Source organism: Mytilinidion resinicola (genome assembly GCF_010093595.1).
Source record: "Mytilinidion resinicola strain CBS 304.34 unplaced genomic scaffold BDZ99scaffold_1, whole genome shotgun sequence".
Classification (NCBI taxonomy): domain Eukaryota; kingdom Fungi; phylum Ascomycota; class Dothideomycetes; order Mytilinidiales; family Mytilinidiaceae; genus Mytilinidion; species Mytilinidion resinicola.
In genome coordinates, this window is record NW_022985437.1 from 2,070,332 (window position 1) to 2,088,198 (window position 17,867).

Consider the following 17,867-nt stretch of genomic DNA (forward strand, 5'->3'; position numbering starts at 1 on the left):
AACCTTTTTCGACACTGTCTGAGGTGCTTCGGTTCATTTTTTTCAAAAACTGGACGGAATGAAAAGCAACGGCTTTGACTAGCCTGGGAACTTTCTGGGCCACCCCGGATGGTGTTTTGGTGGACTGTCGCATGGGGGATCCCACTTATATCTAGCGTGTGATAGTCGTGATACGGCGATGCTACGCGTCACCTGCTCAACCACTTCGAATAAAACTACCGATTTGACAGGAACTATGTCTACCAGAGAGCATATCCTCGAGCTTGTCAATGATGCCATTGAATCATCACCTCACGAGCATATCTACGACCTTTTGCACTTTATCTGCGGCAAATCCTACATTGTTCTCGACGCCGTAGCGGAGATTCTCCTCGTCACCATGAGCGAGATCGATCCGTTCGAGGATGCCGTGCAAAAACTTGAAAAAGAGCGCAAATATCCCGGAATGGTCGAGGACGAGCCTGCAACAGAGAGTGAACCCTCAAGCAAACGCACGTGGAAAATCTATGTGTGTAAGCGCTGGGAGACCTGTGAGGTTTGCGACGAAGAGTATGATGTTAGTGCGAATACCAGTGGAAGCTGTTATCGGCATTCAGGTGCGTTGCCGTGTTTTGGGACTTCGAAGTCAATCGAATCATGTTCGAAAACTAACCTTTACAACAGGTGAAATCGAGGTTGATGAGCACGCGGCTACCTGGGACCATTTGGGCAGAATTGCTGGTCCTATCGATACGCCAGAAAACCGCAAGAAATACTGTGATGGCTTTAGGTGGACGTGTTGCTATCAACCATCTGATGATTCGGACAGATGTGAGAACGGTACCTACGCGCCAAGGGATGCACTAAGCTGTGATTATACTTGTTAGGTATATTTGATACTGAAGCCGAAGTGACTTAGCATCAAATGACCCAAGACTTTGGAAGCGTATTAAGATATATTTATTGAGAAACGCATGTCCAATCTTGGACACCAACACAAAACACCTCATAACCCCTCTGTTGAGCCATATAGCGTACCAGCCGTAGACATCATAATGCCGCGCCATAGCAATCCCAGAAGCCGAGCTCAAGATCATCCTCTTCACAGCAAGCATCTAGTCCCAGTCATTTCCACTAACCCTAAATCAACCACTTCAGCACCCCACCCAAGTTCCCCTCAGTATCCCAAAACCGCCCTAACTCAGTATGTCCCCCCTCAACCCACCTTTCCTTCTCAACCGTCCCACCGGCCTCGACAACCTTTTGCAGCGTCGCCGCCACGTCGGCCACAAGGATATGATTGACAACTCCGCCGGCTCTCAACTCAACCTTTTTTTTCTCCCCTTTTTTCTCGCTCTCGCTCTCACTTTCTGATTCCGGTGCCGCATCGGTCCCCGAAATGAGCGACAGGGCACCCATGACCGATGAGGGCGTGAAGAAGATGAGTTGGGAGGCGGAGACTTGGGGCTGGAATGTCCAGTCGAAGACGGTGGCGTAGAAGGCTTGGGCACGGGGGATGGAGAGCACGGGGATGAGCGTGAATGCGAAGGAGTTGGCTGGTGGAGGGACGAATTTAGGTTTTTGGGTGGCCTCTGTGGGGGTGGTAGTGGTCTGGGGGAGTGAGGCGGTGGTTGAGGGAGTGGTGATGTCGGATGAGGTCGATGATTTGGGCGACTTGATAGGTGGAGAGGGGCGGTTGGAGAGGAAGGAGTTGCGGTGGGGGGTTGTGGTTGTCATTGTGGATGTTGGAGTGTAGTGGAGCTAGAAGAGTCTTGATCTCGACGTAAGGGGTGCCTGAAGAGCTGAAACTTTCTGGAGAGAAGTTTATGCTATGCTCTGAGGCTTCAGGTAAAGTACCACGGGCCAGTGCAGCAATCTTTCTCAGAGACGAAAACACAGAAGGGCATGATAGAAGAGAAGGTTCTGATGATGAAGATAGGAGAATTTATACCTTTGTTCGTTCTCCAAAGGCATTGAAAGAATTGCACCAACTCGGGTCATGTGCAACCACGTGTACGGTTCTCTGGACGTGTTTCCCGCGTCTATCACTGTGACCCGATGTGCATCAACACCAGAAGCAAGCAGAAACCGCGAGTGCTACCATTGGCTTCGCTCTCTCAAGCGGCATGCAGTCTACTCCTCGCCCTCGCATTGGGAGGCACGCGTCGCTGAAGGTAGCCTCTGCCTTGGCATCCCTATTGGTGTGACGCTTGTCGGGAGGAGTGTTTACAGACGGGCTGACGCTGCTGCCTGAATCCTTCAAAAATGATGCTTCGTCACGCCGATGTCGTCGCTGCCCAGGTGCCAAGAGGCTGCTAGCTCTCTTCTAACGGCAGTGGGCAGGTCCCAAGACCGCACCCTCGTCCTTCGACTCACCACTCTGCTCTCCACCCGCCAGACCGCCAATCAGTCGAAATGCCTTCATCCGAGTGCCATACGCCTAGTCAATTGCGGGATTCAATACCGTGTGCCCTAGCAATGCTGTCAGCTCCACGACGGGCTAAGAGCCGTTTATCGTCGCGTCTCTTGCGCGGCTGCTTGCAACCCCCAGCAATCAGACTCCTGGCCTGATCGACGCGGCTGTATAAGGCTCCTAGGAAGCCTTGCATTCCCGAATCTCATCTTTTTGTGCATTCTTGGCTCACCACCACATCCATTTCTTCGTGCGTTCTTGGCACAATATCTCATTTCTCTTCGTGCTCTCTTGGCTCAAACACCACAGTCTTGGTTGAGAGACAGACACCATGAGCCGGGTCTGCCAGACCGATGGCTCCTTCGGGCCAGGCATTGGCTCCTGCAGAGGCGGCTTCGACTTCACCCTGACCTTTGAGGACTCCATATTGAGTCTACTCCCCCAAGTCGCGTTTCTCCTGCTGGCTCCCTTGCGCTTCAATACTCTCCGCCGGCGGAAAAACAGAGTCGCCAAGAACTCCCATCTCGGGTTCCTCAAAATCGTGCGTCTCGCATGTGCTTAGCATTGGCATGCAACGCATCGTGAAGCTGCAGGCTGATTGGTTGGATTCAACTTCTAGGTTACCTCCATTCTCTATACCGCCTCTTCCATCATCCTCTTGGTACTATGGAGCGAGATCGAGAGTTACAAGACTAAAATGTCCATTGCCGCGAACTCATTCCAATTCCTGTCCTCGTTGGCAATCGTTACACTATCCCACCTCGAACATACGAGGGCCGTCAGACCGAGTCATCTGCTCCAGTTTTTCTTGCTAGTCTTGCTTATATGCGATGCAGTGCGGTTACGCACTCTGTTTCTGATGGAATATCCGACTAGCTTGGTGACATCAGCGTCGATCCATACCTTTCTAACCGGCCTCCTGTTACTCCTTGAGTCTCTCGACAAAAGGGAGTTGTTCTACTCGGATCGAGACAAGGCTCTCCCGCCTGAGGAAACCATCGGGCTGTTTGGCCAGAGACTCTTCTGGTTCCTCAACGGCCTGTTTCTAGATGGATATCGTAAGGTTCTGAAGCCTAGCGACCTTTTTGATGTTGACCAAGATCTTGCTTCCGAGGAGATTCGAGTTTTATTCAGCCAAGCATGGAGCAAGCAAGACAAAACGCGGAAAGCCCCTCTTTCGCGTGTCATTTTCCATGTCCTGTGGTTTGACCTCGTTCTTCCGATGATTCCACGGTACGCGCTTCTCTGCCATTCTACTATGTCTCGTCACAGATATCTGCACAGTTCTCTGCCACCGCTTGTAGTGCCTCATAGTATTTTCAGAAATCGAGGGCGACGAATCACACTTCAATCTATGTACACTCCTCTGCCGCTGCTTGGGGCGGCCTCATGAGTTTACCAGTTGTTCAAAAGATGGGACTTCTCTCTGAACCGAAATACTGAAAATATGATTACGCACTGTACCCAGTCACCTACTAACGTATTTCCAGACTCCTTCAAATCGGCACTACTCTGTCCCAGCCATATCTCATCTCCGCAATGATCAAATTCATTCAATCTGGGCCACCAGAGAGTAAGAATGATGGCTATGGATTGATTGCAGCTTTTGCTCTCAACTACGCTTTCCTAGCAGTCTTCACCTCCTGGCATACTCAAAGCGTTGCTCGGTTTGCTGTCAAATTACGCGGCTGCCTCATATCCCTCATATACGAGAGGACTCTCGACCTTGACTCTAAGGAGGTCAACCTAGGCTCTGCAACCGTGCTGATGAACGTAGATGTAGAAAAAGTCCTAGCTGCGGTCAGATTCATGCACGAGTTCTGGGCCCAGACAATTAGTTGCGGTGTTGCACTCTACATCCTGTACACTCGTCTCGGTGCCCCTTTTGTGTCCCCTCTTGTCACGATTTTGATTGCAACTGCTATATCTTCCTGGGTCGGAAAAAGAATGAAGGCCCGAAGTAGCGACTGGGTTGCTGCCACTGAAAGACGCGTAACCTCGATCGCCTACGCCACTGGTGCCATCAAAGGTATTAGGATGCTCGGACTCTCGGACACGGTGCTGAAATCCTTGACTGCGCTCCGAGAAGCTGAGGTTGAGAGACACAGATCTGTGCGAAAGTTGTCGGTCTGGGTCACCGTCATCTCTAACGTTATGTTTCAATTGACAACACTGTCGACCTACGTTACCTTTGCAGTCGTTTCCTTATTTGGCGGGCGCAGTCTGGATGTTCAACTACTCTTTGGGTCTTTATCAGCTTTGAAGTTGGTGACCACTCCATTGACGGGCATGTTGCAGATTATCACGAGCTTCCAAGGTGGCGTTGCGTCCCTGGAGCGAATTCAAACATATTTGAAGAGCGACGTGCTTGAAAAGCCTACGTATACTTATCGTGTCAAGAACGCGACCAGGATTGAATTGCAACCAATTCAAGGCAAGCGGTCCCATACATCCAGTTCATCGGAGGCCCTTAGGATCACGCACGGCGTTTTTGAGATCGAGCAGAATAAGCCGATCCTGTCCGACATCAACCTTACTATTCCAGTAAGCTCCTTTACAATGATTATTGGAAAAGTCGCATCGGGCAAGTCCGTTCTTCTCCGCTCTATGCTCGGGGAGACAACCGTGGTTGAGGGATCCGTCGCGAAGTCTTTCTCTGGCGGCATGGCTTTCTGCGATCAGTCCACTTGGCTAAGGAACATTACCCTGCGGGAAAACATCATTGGGGAAGACACAGTTGACAATGCCTGGTACTCCTCCGTGACGTGGGCTTGTGGATTGCAAAAAGATTTCACAGAGCTGAAAATGGGCGACTTAACGAGAATTGGATCAAAAGGAGGATCACTCTCGGGCGGCCAAAGAAACCGAATATCTCTGGCGCGGGCCTTGTATGCGAGAAAACCAACCATTATCATCGACGACATCCTGTCCGGCCTTGACAATACGACCGAGAGACTCGTTTTTAATCGTGTGTTCGGCCCAAAGGGTCTTTTAAGAAAGTCGCGCACTACAGTTGTACTGGCAACACATTCGACGCATTTTGCACAACAGGCTGACAAGATCGTCGTCATGTCCGCTGGTCGAATTGTCGATCAAGGGATCTACGCGGAATTAGCATCACGCAAAATTCCATTTCACGCCTTTGATGCCGTTTCTGATATAGGTAGTGGCTCATCCGAAGAGGTGAAGACAGTCGAAGAAGATGAAAAGGTCCTTGCAACGGTAGATGCCACTAGCTTACCTGACGAAGGCCAGGAAGACAGCACAGACAGGCGTTCTGGTGATATGCGGAGTATGCTATTCTTCCTATCTGCAGTTGGCAAAGTTCAAGTCAGCATATACTTTGCTCTCTTAGCATGCGAGACCGTATCTACGACAATGCAGAACATCTACCTCAAGATCTGGGCTGAGTCTGATACTTCCACGCGAAGCTCGATGGTCCGGCATCTATACACCTTCATTGGCGTAACAATTCTCAATATTGGGGTCATTGGAATTTGGTTAACCCACTTTACTCTCTGGTTCACACCACAGATGAGTCTCGTCTTGCATAGCAGACAGCTTTACGCTCTCATGATGGCGAAATTCTCAATTCTAGTATCGACTGATACGGGAAATGTGACGAATAGGTTCAGCCAGGATATAGTCCTGGTGGACAACCAGCTGCAAGGCTCCTGGATTAACGCCACCAGCTGCGCTTTTCTAATTCTCTCAAACGTAATTATTTTGTGTTTGGCTACGCCACAGGTCGCAGCCTGTATTCCATTCCTCTGCGCCGCTTCATACTTGATCCAGCGAGTCTACTTGCGCACTTCGCGTCAAATCAGACTTATGGACTTGGAAGCTAAGGCCCCTCTCTGTACTCACTTCTTGGAGACGCTTGCAGGCATCGTCACAATCCGCTCGTTTGGTTGGCCTGACGACTACCGGCGTAAGAACAAGGTCCATCTTGATCAATCGCAAATACCCTTCTACTTGTTATTCGCGATTCAAAATTGGCTAAATCTTGTTTTGGAGCTTATGGTAGCTGGACTTATCACTATCCTTGTTGGTCTTGGTGTATCGCTCCGAAGCAAGGTTGATGCCGGCTATCTTGGTCTAGCTTTGATTGGAACTGTAAGTCTACACAATCCTAGACCGCGCTAGTTTGTCTTGGTTGAGAGTACTGACTACTGATAGATGGATCTTGGCTTTTTCATCCGCCTGCTGGTAATAAGTTGGACAGATCTCGAAACGTCATTAAGCGCCGTTGCACGAATACGTCATTTTTCAAAGACTCCTTCCGAACACCAGGATCGAGTCACATCAGATCCTCCCACAGGATGGCCTCTCACGGGATCTGTTCAATTCAAGAGCCTCGTTGCAAGCTACACCGAAGAAGGAAAGTCTGTTCTACATGGTGTAGATTTGGACATCAAGGCTGGGGAGAAGATTGGACTCTGCGGGCGCACTGGTAGCGGCAAATCCAGTCTCGTCGCAACGCTATTTGGTCTCCTGCACCATCAATCCGGAAGTCTCCTCATTGACGGTGTCTCTACAGATAGTGTAGCTCTAGATGTACTTCGCTCGAAAGTCACAGCACTACCGCAAGAACCATTCTTCCTCCGGGGGAATGTCAGGCATAATCTAGACCCCTGGCAGCACTCGGCGCAAAGACTTCCGGTATCAGACCAAGAGATGAAGCTCGCTTTAAAGCGAGTCGAGCTGTGGGACAAACTCAGCAACGCGGCGGAGCCAGGCCAAACTGCCCTAGACGTTTCGCTGGATCACGTTGATTCGTTACTGAGCCAAGGCGAGCGCCAGCTGTTTTGCCTCGCGAGGGCTATTTTGATGGTTGGAAAGATTGTGGTATTGGATGAAGCAACGAGCAGGTACGTGTTGAAATGATCCTTTGGCTCAGGCTCGGTTCTCAGCAGCTGCTAACGCGTTTATAGTGTCGACGCAGCCACAGATCGCCTTATGCAGGAAATTCTCCGCTCTGCGTTTGCTGACCGCACGATTATCGCTATCGCCCATCGTCTCGATACTATTCTGGATTTCGACCGCGTCGTGGTGATGGATTCGGGGAGGATTGCGGAGATCGGAGCGCCAAGCAAACTACTGAAGACGGAGGGGAGTCTCTTCAAAGCTCTAGTAGAGAGCCAGGGGAAGCATTGAACGTAGAGGAGGCTTCAATGAGATGGAGATAGCCTCTTGTTTCTTGGTGACTTCTTCACTCAACGATTTTGTAGGGAGTGGTCTTTGACATAGATTCTTTTCGTCTAATGAATCAATCCGGCTTTATCGAGTGGACTATCGAAAGGAACGAAGTTCCGCGTAATCTCTCTCTCTCGCTCAATCTAAAACACCTACTTGTATGACAGCTGAAGTCCTCCAGCACGTGATGTTCGCATTAGTACTAGGCCCAGCGCCACCTCGAACAGGCAACATCCCCCACCTGGGCACCTAAGGTTTGAGTTCCACATCATACCTTCATAGAATGCCACTCTCTCTACCCAAATTCACACCCTCAAGCCATTGACGCTCAATCATGGCCACCTTCTCAGACCTTCCGGTCGAGCTGATCATTGACATTGGAGAATATCTTCCAGGCTCCGACATTAAAGCACTGCGCCTTACGGATCGGGTCTGCAAAAGCGCAATTGCGCATCTCCTCTTTCCCCGACTCTATGTCTCATCTCATGAGCTTGACTTGAAGGTCTTGAAACACGTTTCAGAAACCCCAGAGCTTGCGAAAGGTGTAAAGCAACTAGTCTGCGACGGTGGCTATGATCAGCTAGCCCCCGGGTACCGTAAGATTGCTCTGGAAAGACTTGATGAAACTCGCGCTGCGTGGGACAAGGAAGATAGCGTAAGGAAGTTTTAATTCTACTGAGAACGCTAAAAGGACGCGATCATTGATCATGAGGCTAACGATAAGCAACAGGGTGTTGTTGATGCTCTCCCTTACCTCACTAGCCTCCGTTCCATGGTACTTTGTTGTCCCAAATCTCTCGATTCATCGATGAGTCTCTCGGGTCTATGCGCTCCTTCGACAAGAGCAGCGTTGTCCGAAATTGGCACAGAATATGGCACTCCCGAGGACCGGAGATTCAATGTCAGAGCTGTTGGCAGCAGACTACTGTGGCGTCAAATCGCTCCAGAGAGACGAATGGAGCTTTTCAACTCTACAGAGACAAGTATTGACGTTACCACGGCCTCGTTTGAGGATATCGAGCGACTCAATAATTTCCGCCATCTTAACCTCTTACTGGATGTCTGTATCACGTCACCCTCTTACATCAAGGAATTCATCATCCCTCCGTTCCGCACAGCGTTTGATGAGTATGGCGCTTGCATGGGTGCCTTTGTTTACTTGTTCGAATCTTGGAATAACACCCTCGACCGAATGCGGATCGCCTTTACAAATTTGGAGGTTTTACACCTTTGTTTCTTAGGCGATTACGACGGCGAATCGGCGCGTATTCTATTGCAAGGTAACCTCACCACGGTCCTATCTTCCTGCAAAGAGCTTCGCGAACTCAAAATCGACAACTCGGAATGTCTGTACCCTTTGGCTACTCATCTTCCTACGATCTCAGCCCTCGATCTTAAGAAACCGCTTCCAAAGCTCCGCAGGGCTACTTTCATTGCTGGGTCAGACGATGCCAAAAGCGCCTTTCGGGTGATACGTGCCCATGCGGCCAGCCTTGAGTATCTGGAGTTCAAATCTATCAACCTGAAGAATGGAGACGCAGCAGTTGAAACTTGGACCTGGCTACTTGAAGCACTTCGTGGCTTACCTAATACGGCTGAGTTCAAGAAGCTGGATCTTGTATGCGACTTAGTGGGTGGTGATCCTATGCTCTGGTCACCACAAAGCTGCTGGAACACAGTCAAAGACCCTGATGGCAGGAAAGCGGCCTGGACACAGTTTCTCGATGGTGGCGCGTTCCCGCTACGAGAGCCGTATCAGGACTTCGAGGATCCGCCGGTAGAGATACGAGGAAAAGTATGGCCTCTTTACAAGGAGACTCAATATTCGGACAGTGATGGAACTGACTCGATGGGAGCTGACTGGGATTGGAAGATGGAAGAGTGGTTTCCGCCGTTGGATGAGAGAATCAAGCTGTATGTTCCTTCGATTGAGGGGGGTGATATCGGATCCGCAGAGTCGATGTCTGATTCCAATGAGGAAGATTCGGAGTAGAAAGGGTAAGAGGATTCTAGCAAGAGGAATTCCAGTGGTCTCCTGCACCCAGATTGCTTATTGAGCTGCTTGTTAACTCCATAGAGCTTGATCGACTTGATAATACGAACATCATGGTTGGTTGCGATGAACAATTCGGTACTCTTAGCTCAGCTGGTACACTCTCTTGAATATTATGTAGCAGCACAACACCATCTGAGGTGGCCCAGAGGACTGTCTGAAAACTCTAATGATCTTCATTTTCCACTCAATGAACACTCCGGCGACCGAGTCTGTCAGAGGCCGTCCATCGTGGGCGCCGGCCCCTGTCCCTAACTAGCGCCGGTAGAATCTATAGTGGCCGTCCAAGATGTCGCCCGAGGACATCAAATCGATGAGCAATCCTGCTAAGAGAATGGGAACCAAGATCGGCCCTGGAAAGAGCGAGAAGGACATAAACCGTGCCATAACTAGTCACGAGCTCGCTGTTGTATGGAGACCAGAGCGCTCAGAATGGCCATATGCTAGTGCTATCAATGCGAAAGCTGTCTTTGGCGCTATAGTTTGGATCCGTGTATTTTAATGCATAGATGTAGTGGTTATAAGCGAACCAAGCGCTAGCATAGATAGAAGAAGTAATTGTATTGCAAATATATGAGCCTATGGCTTTGCACAGGCGAACTTCTTGCAGTCGTGTAATCAAATGTATTGGAGCCTAGGAGTGGCAGAGATCCGCGATTGGAGTCATGCGATATTGGTGGTATACTGTCCATGCAAAAGCATCACGTGATTGTGGGGCCTCGATCCTCCTTATCACATTACAGCAAGTGACCGCGCACTTATTGCTACCAAAACTATCGAGTAGTAAGTCTCCGTGGTCTCCAATAGGCAGTAAAAGTTTCAAGGTCATCCCCCACGAATTGCGAAGCTCGAAGCTGCGAATTAGGGGCAATTCACTGGCAAACGAGTCACACTCTTGGCAATATACGCGAATTGCGATCTCTCACTGAATTGACCCATGATGAGTACACTAGGATCTATCTATGTCGGAAGCCGCCTAGGAAAAGTCTGAGTAGGGACGGCCTCCTGATGCGAGCGTTGTGTGAGATGGAAGAGGTAGGGACCACGTGACGGTCACATGGTGGTGAATTACTCGTCAATGGCAATTCGTAGTCTTAGCTTCATATCTCTAATCTCTATCATGCTGTAGTTTTGCTTCTTGGCAGTCTACAAAGTGCTGAGAGCTTGATCAATATACTTAGTCGCTCGGTCTCGACCTAGCATCACAGTGAAGATACGTCGTGTATATCTGATATATTATGGCAGCTCACACCTCTTATATGATATACATACTTTAAATCTATCGCAAATTCATCAGCTGATCTTCCTTCCATGGTTTCTCCTATCTACAACTTTGCCCCACTTTCCTTCTCCGCCATCTCCCTCAGCACCCTCTTCAAGATCTTCCCTGAGGCAGTTTTCGGAATTCCCCCCTCCTTCAACCTCAAGAACTTGACACCTCCATCTAGCCGCTTGTATTTCGAGAGTTTTGCTGCGGCGAAATCGTAGATGTCTTTTTCCGTCAATGGAGACGAGCCGGGCCGTTGCACGACGTAGGCGCGTGGTAGTTCAGTCGGCTCGCCGGACGCGTGAGGGAAGTGGACTCCGATAACGGCAGCATCGATGATGGAGGGGTGGCTGAGGAGAACGCCTTCGATCTCAGGTGGTGCGACTTGGAAGCTACGGACTTTGATGAGTTCCTGCGAGGAGTTAGTTGAGGAGCTACTCCTATAGATAACCGATGAAACGCATTTGCGAACGGCGCCTTGGATAGGGAAGATACAACCAAAATGACATACCTTCTTGCGGTCTACTACATACCACTTTTTGGATTTACTATCCCCCCATACGATGTCGCCAGTATGGAAATACCCCTCATCATCCCAATCTCTAGCATTCGCTTCCGGATTTTCAAAGTAACCACCCACGACAGTCGGACCTCTCACACAGATCTCGCCCCGGACACCGTATGCGGAGATGTCCTTTCCGTCATCATCAACAAGTTTGATGTCGAGATTGGGGATTGGTCGCCCGACGCTGCCTGTGTCGTCGTCTTCGGGGTAATGTAGCTGTGTTGCAACGCAAGAAGTCTCCGTCATGCCCCAGACTTGAGCAAAAGGTGCACCGGGAGCCAGCATAGCTTTGAGACGCGCTTGTACGCCTTTGTCGAGGGGTGCGGCGCCACAAGCTGCAGATTTGATCGACTTCAGGCTATACTTCTCATGTAGCCCAGACATGATGATGGCGACGCATACGGGTGGAACCATAACCAGGTCGGTAATTTGGTACTTCTCGATCCCAGCTAGGAAGGCTTCAAGGTCGAAGCGGCGCATAATGTATGACTCGTCGCCTTTGCGGAAGGGTGTAGTGTGCGTAACTGGAGCTGTGGCTGCGTGGAAAAAAGGGAGGGCGAGGAGACGTTTAACCTAGAGACAAGAGTCAGGCTTAGATCTCTCAACTGGTCTTGAACAGACGGCCTTACCTCCCATGGGCGTGATTTGAACTCGAAGATGCCTTCGCTTTGGGCAACTAGGTTGTAGTGGGAGAGCATCACGGCCTGAAGACATGAGTTAGTAATCTTATAAGCAGCTCGAGTAAGTTTGAACATATTAATGAAAGCATACCTTGGGCAGGCCAGTTGTCCCACTGGAGAATAGTAGCATCGCTAATGTCTTTTTGGCAGTTTTGAGATCATTGAAGCGGACCCTAAATGATGTTCAGTCCTGTAATGTTTTATGAATAGATGCTGTCTACAAGCCTCACCAATCATGTTCACCTTGCTCCAAGAGCCAGTTCCATGGTTTGAATCCATCTGGAATAGGTTGCCCAAGAGTGTCGAAGATGAAGATGTTGGACTTTGGTATGGAATGCTCTGCAGCTAGTATAGGAGGCAGAAGTTCAGGCTCAACGACTACGAATTTTGCTTTGGAGACCTTGATATGGTGGGCAAGCTCGTGTGGGGTGTAGCCTGGATTTGTTCCTGTATACACGCCGCCGGCGGCAATGATACCTTGAACGAGGATGGGGTAGTAGAGCTGGTCTAGTTAGTAGTTGAACGCAGCTTGCCCCTAGAGAGTCTTACATCATTGAATGATGCTATCACGACACAGTCTCCTTTCTTTAGCCCAGAGTTTCGAAATCCTGCGACAAGTTTACGGATGATAGCGCGTCCTTGTCTAGCAGAGATGAAGCGTCTAGGGTCGGCGGCATCGATATACACCTGCACGACTCAGTAACTGAATACTACACTTCTCAATAGACACGGCATACCGGCTTGTCCAAATCGTAAGCTGCATTGTCAAAGGCCCAGGAGATGAGATCGTGGGTCGAAACATCAAAGCGGTCCTCGGCGAGAAAAGGCATAGCTAAAGCAGAGTCGGAGAAGCAGCAAATTGACGAGAACCAAATGGTCTGTGACGGACAGCGAAAAGATGGATTGTCGACAGCTACTTAAACAAAGACGGCGGTGACACTTCAGCTGTAAATATAGCGCAACTGCTAGACTGCCGTGGCGACCGAGCTAGCAGTTGGTGTACGAAGTAGAGCTGTACGAACTAGCTTTGCGCCCACCTGCCCCATGACGCTGCTGCCGAGGGATGTGTGCTGGTGTACATATGGCAGGTGAAGCTCCGCCCTGCACCCGGCTGGGACTTTGCGGGGTCCCCAGTGCTCAGGCTAGCTATAGCCACGCGCGACCACGCTAGATAGAAATCCTGCGGGGGCTGCTCGGGTGATTGCCCGAAAGCGCCTGGCAGCTCATAGCTGGACATGCCCTGGATGGTCTAAAGATGCTGACAGCGCAGATCTCTTCGAAGAGTGAATTGAGGTGAGGTATCGATGGCGGGGACCGACCCTGCCGTTGTACCTGACGTGGCGCTTATGTCGGGTCACGTGAGGAGAGCGGTGCAAACATACTTCGACATTCAGCCCTACCACTGCCTGGCACCTGGCTTTCACTCTCCCACTCTCTATGCGACCGACTTGCTTCCTTCTAAGCTCCAACATACGGCTCCTCTACAAAGCCTCACTGGTCCGCACGCACTCACTCGCGCAAACCTACCGCGTCTTCTACCGCACCATGGAGCGCCCCGAACCTCTCCCCCTCTCAGAAATCCCCACCCTGTCTCTCCTCTACAAGCTCAAGAAGCTCGCCGCGGACCCCGACGCCGACAGTGCAGAGCTTCCAGCGCCCTCTGCTACCTTCAACGACAAGATTTCCGTCATCCGCCATGACATCACTCTACTCGCAATCGACAGCATCGTCAACGCCGCCAACGAATCGCTAATGGGCGGGGGTGGTGTTGATGGTGCAATTCACTGTGCCGCGGGGCCGGATCTCCTAGACGAGTGCGAGACCCTCGACGGCTGCCCGACTGGCTATGCCAAAATCACAGACGGCTACGAGCTACCAGCGAAGAAGGTGATCCACGCCGTAGGGCCGCGATACTGGGCATCAAAGAGGGAAGGAGCTGCTGAGGAGCTGCTGGCAGGATGCTACTGGCGCAGCTTAGAGCTCGCAGTGGAGAACGACTTGAAGAGCATAGCGTTCAGCGCGTTGAGCACAGGCGTATACGGCTATCCGAGTGGGGAGGCCAGTGAGGTTGCGCTAGCTACTGTGCGGAAATTCTTGGACGAGGGCAAAGGGGACAGTTTGGAGCGCGTCATCTTCTGCAACTTCATGGAGAAGGACGAGAAGGCCTACTTGGCCAATATCCCGTAGGTTTACCCGCTTCTTCTCGAGTCATGTGCGCTCCTTGGTAGGTACACACTGCTGACGCTGGCACAGTCTCGTGTTTCCCCCAGTCGTCCCGGAAGAGAAGCAGGAAGATACCGAGAAGACAATAGAGGATACCGACTTAGCTTCAAAGCTGCCAGATGCTCCCACAACCGAGCCTGCGGAGGAGGGAGAGCCAGAGCCAAAAAAACAGAAGGTGTCTTCTGATTCCGCCGTAGCGCCTGTTTCCAAGGAAGCTGCCGAGACAGCGAGCGAAGCAACATCGAAGACCGGCGATGCGGACAGCAAAACATGATTCAAGTTTTTATTCAATCAGAAACGTCCGACCAAGTAGGGGATGAATGAAGATACCCAAAGCATTGTCAAATTGCACACTAGGTAACGAAACTTTCCTTGCGGACACGGTTTCATTGATAATATGTCTTTATGAAGGCGGGCTAAGTGTTGTACATAACTCCCAATCATGAATTTTTTTTAGATGGTGTGTATATGACACTGCCAGGCAATTTATTGCAATGGTACGATGCCACGGTGCCCAGCGTGCCGCCTTCCTTCGCCAATCCTTCTACTTACATGGGTACGTGTCCACAAGCCTGTCACAAGCCAACATGTCAGATGCTAGGATCGGCTATTCCCCCATGTTTCCTCCACATCACAAGCGGGCCCTATACCCTAAACCATCTTGTCATACCCTATCCGTCCTGTCAATCCGCAGTCTCAAGGGCAAATTTCTGTACCTGGCCGATGTGCAACTGCGGAAGCGCCCCTAGTTGTCACGCACTCGGCAACGTTTTTAATTAGTCTTTCGTGCCAATCACAGCGATACTTCTACCCGGCCAAGGCCTCTTTCCTACGTCAAATCCATGCCCTTTGCATATGCTTGTTCTTCGCCTGCACACTTGTGTCTAGTTGGTGGTCTATCTCTTTCCAAATTCCATCGCGCCGCAGTCTTCCCCACTTTCCCACTTCTCCAAGGCAACCTTTTTGATCCAGGTTACCCAGAGTTGATCCCGATCTGCGAAGGACGAATTGACCAAGTGCCATAGTACTCGACCCCTCACCGGTTCTTCGAAATTTGCTTCGCGAATGCCCGCGCATAGCATAGGCATTTGATAGCTACCCGTTAAACGCCGCGCTACCCACTTCACAGGAGCCCGCGCGTAGCAGGATTACAACGTAACTAGAGAGGGACCGAGTATTTACAATAGGTTCCCTTAAAACGCCGCGCCACCCACTTCTCCCGACTATGTTGCTCCGACCCAAGGCATTGGCCCGAGTCAGGCGTGGTTTGCTGTTGACTAAAAGTTCTGCCAATAACTACCCTTCCCATCTCTTCAACTTTCTCCCCACTTTCTCACGAATCTCGAAATCAGATTACCAACAAGGCGGACGCTAGCTGCGCTACACTCACATACTAGACCTATCGATCAACTGCCGCCCAACGACTTGAACCGGAAGCCCTTGAACGATTACCCTCAACTGCATACCACAGTCGCTCGCCTGTAACCTCTATCGACAGCCATGGGTGATCTCACTCCAACGGACGTCCTCTCATGGCCAAAACCCAACTATGTCGACCCCGAGTCTCGCCGCGAAATCATCCTCGCTGCCGAGATTCCGCTTACTGTGGTCATGACGGTTTTCATGGGAGCGCGGATGTATTCCAGATGGCACTTAAAAGCGCTTGGAGTAGATGACTGGACAATGTTTCTGTGCTGGGTACGTTTTCTCGGCGCAAGATGTATCCATTGCTAACCTTCACGTAGATGATGGGCACAGCAATATGTATAGTAAACTGCTACTCAACCCTGTGGGGAACTGGCCTGCACGTATGGGATAACAAGCCTGAATGGATACCAACATCGGGGAGGGTAAGATTCTAGCTAAACTTGCGAGTCCCCGCGGAATGGTAGCTAATTTCTCGCATCTCCAGCTGGCGCTCGCAACCCAAATGCTGTTTGGGCCCTGTGTTGGTCTTACAAAATTCAGTATTTGCTTGACTTATCTGCGCATATTTCCATCCCAAGGCAACCGTTACTTCTGTTACGCGGCTATGGCCTGGCTAATTACTTGGACTATTGCAATCTTCTTTACCTTTCTTTTCCAGTGCTTGTAAGGTTATCTATTCTTGTGTAGTGGCGTTGCTAACAACTACTAGGCCTATATCAGACAACTGGGACCTCTTGAAATTCACGAATAGGAATTGCATCAACCAAAAGGCTTTCTTTATCGCTGCTGCCGCTACAAATAGTTTCACGGATATTGCCGTATATCTATGGCCTGCGCGATTTCTATGGAATATCCAGTTGCCAAAGTCACAGCGGCTAGGCTTGGTCGTCTCTTTCAGTTTGGGTTGTATGTAAGTATTCTGATCCCCAAAACTCCGCAGTGGTCCAGCTGACATCGACTCAGAGTCTGTGTTGCGGGCATATGTCGCATCTGGTATCTCAAAATCTACTTCGGCTCCTCCGACGTCAGTTGGGAAGGGGCAATTGTTTATGTCATCACCACCATCGAGACAAACGTCGGGATCATCTGTGGGTGCATTACTGGAATTAAACCGATCCTGTCCAAACTATTCCCTCGGCTATTCGGCTCCACGCAGAGCAAAGGATCCTCCGACCGCACCAAGAGCTACGGAAAGCGCTCGTTCCCCTTCCAGTCCCTCCCAGAAGACTCGGTCAATCTCAAGCCTGAGACCGGTAATAGCGGGGGCATCACCGTCAGGCAAGACATCGAGCTGACGCGGTACACGCCAACCAGCGCCGGCGGCGATGAAAGAAGCGAACCAGCAAGCACGGGAAGGAGCGGGAGCGAAGAGTGGATCTTTGATCCGAGGGGTAGGCCCGCAGGGGCTGCCGGCGCAATGAAAGTCTGATGTTTCTGACAAGGCACGAGTGATCTTCAGGAACGGGTGCGGCGCTGAGTGGAGGAATTTCCTGCACTATGTATATACATAGGTCTGATATAATCGCCCTATACGATCGTCACGAATATTTGCATGGTTCGGTCTAAGAGGAAAACGGCTTCGAGTTGGTTTCGATTTCACGAGAGGGGTAGAATTCTCCTACCACGCAAAATGCGCTGTCAAATCTACACATAAATCTGGTCTTAATCGAAGAAGACAATAGTACCTCCAATTATTCTTTTGGGCTTGCTTGCTTGCTTGACCTCGCGATCATGTGCACTCATGACTTGATACTCCGAGACTCGACAATCGTAGACGTTTCAGCACGCACATGGGTGTTGGTTGCTCCGGAACTGTCTCCAGCCTTTTTTATGCACTCGAGCGCATTACGCATTCACGGCAGAGGCTGATACGACTCAGGGGCTGTCCAGGGCCGCTCCTTGCGCAGTCGCGTGCTATCCGCTTCTCGCTCTGGCTTTGTATCGAGTACCGGCCATAGGAATCCTAGCAACTATTCGCACGATTGCTTCAGAGTTTTCACGCAAAGGAAAAAAATCTTACGAGTGTGATCTACTTTCCAGCATCTGGTAGAGATTTTGCACCA

The 17,867-nt window shown here is 50.5% G+C and overlaps 7 protein-coding genes across 7 annotated transcripts; 5 read left to right on the forward strand and 2 right to left on the reverse strand.

Annotated features, from left to right (window-relative positions):
• Positions 1 to 235: 235 nt before the first annotated feature.
• On the forward strand, positions 236 to 866 carry BDZ99DRAFT_513758 (uncharacterized protein; the record flags this gene model as incomplete). The annotated part of the gene is made up of 2 exons (XM_033724748.1): positions 236 to 596; positions 664 to 866. 2 exons carry the CDS (start codon positions 236 to 238, stop codon positions 864 to 866), a joined length of 564 nt encoding a protein of 187 aa, XP_033584481.1.
• A 48-nt stretch (positions 867 to 914) lies between these two features.
• BDZ99DRAFT_493312 (uncharacterized protein) lies at positions 915 to 1,914 on the reverse strand. The gene has a single exon (XM_033723225.1). The coding sequence runs from the start codon at positions 1,714 to 1,716 to the stop codon at positions 1,120 to 1,122; it is 597 nt and encodes a 198-aa protein (XP_033584482.1). The 5' UTR covers positions 1,717 to 1,914; the 3' UTR covers positions 915 to 1,119.
• Positions 1,915 to 2,554: 640 nt separating this feature from the next.
• BDZ99DRAFT_457241 (P-loop containing nucleoside triphosphate hydrolase protein) lies at positions 2,555 to 7,682 on the forward strand. The gene is made up of 5 exons (XM_033718640.1): positions 2,555 to 2,933; positions 3,012 to 3,625; positions 3,883 to 6,508; positions 6,572 to 7,263; positions 7,327 to 7,682. The coding sequence occupies exons 1-5, from the start codon at positions 2,724 to 2,726 to the stop codon at positions 7,547 to 7,549; spliced, it is 4,365 nt and encodes a 1,454-aa protein (XP_033584483.1). The 5' UTR covers positions 2,555 to 2,723; the 3' UTR covers positions 7,550 to 7,682.
• Positions 7,683 to 7,908: 226 nt separating this feature from the next.
• BDZ99DRAFT_457242 (uncharacterized protein) lies at positions 7,909 to 9,792 on the forward strand. Its single transcript, XM_033718641.1, has 2 exons — positions 7,909 to 8,243; positions 8,319 to 9,792. The coding sequence occupies exons 1-2, from the start codon at positions 7,923 to 7,925 to the stop codon at positions 9,579 to 9,581; spliced, it is 1,584 nt and encodes a 527-aa protein (XP_033584484.1). The 5' UTR covers positions 7,909 to 7,922; the 3' UTR covers positions 9,582 to 9,792.
• A 1,068-nt stretch (positions 9,793 to 10,860) lies between these two features.
• On the reverse strand, positions 10,861 to 13,430 carry BDZ99DRAFT_431654 (acetyl-CoA synthetase-like protein). The gene is made up of 7 exons (XM_033717295.1): positions 12,891 to 13,430; positions 12,703 to 12,840; positions 12,384 to 12,655; positions 12,245 to 12,326; positions 12,103 to 12,177; positions 11,420 to 12,046; positions 10,861 to 11,320 (listed from the first exon to the last, which is right to left on the reverse strand). Exons 1-7 carry the CDS (start codon positions 12,981 to 12,983, stop codon positions 10,967 to 10,969), a joined length of 1,641 nt encoding a protein of 546 aa, XP_033584485.1. The 5' UTR covers positions 12,984 to 13,430; the 3' UTR covers positions 10,861 to 10,966.
• BDZ99DRAFT_457246 (A1pp-domain-containing protein) lies at positions 13,431 to 14,860 on the forward strand. The gene is made up of 2 exons (XM_033718642.1): positions 13,431 to 14,336; positions 14,407 to 14,860. The coding sequence occupies exons 1-2, from the start codon at positions 13,591 to 13,593 to the stop codon at positions 14,648 to 14,650; spliced, it is 990 nt and encodes a 329-aa protein (XP_033584486.1). The 5' UTR covers positions 13,431 to 13,590; the 3' UTR covers positions 14,651 to 14,860.
• An 824-nt stretch (positions 14,861 to 15,684) lies between these two features.
• BDZ99DRAFT_405205 (uncharacterized protein) lies at positions 15,685 to 17,502 on the forward strand. Its single transcript, XM_033716419.1, has 5 exons — positions 15,685 to 16,074; positions 16,122 to 16,226; positions 16,289 to 16,467; positions 16,514 to 16,714; positions 16,768 to 17,502. The coding sequence occupies exons 1-5, from the start codon at positions 15,877 to 15,879 to the stop codon at positions 17,231 to 17,233; spliced, it is 1,149 nt and encodes a 382-aa protein (XP_033584487.1). The 5' UTR covers positions 15,685 to 15,876; the 3' UTR covers positions 17,234 to 17,502.
• Positions 17,503 to 17,867: the final 365 nt, after the last annotated feature.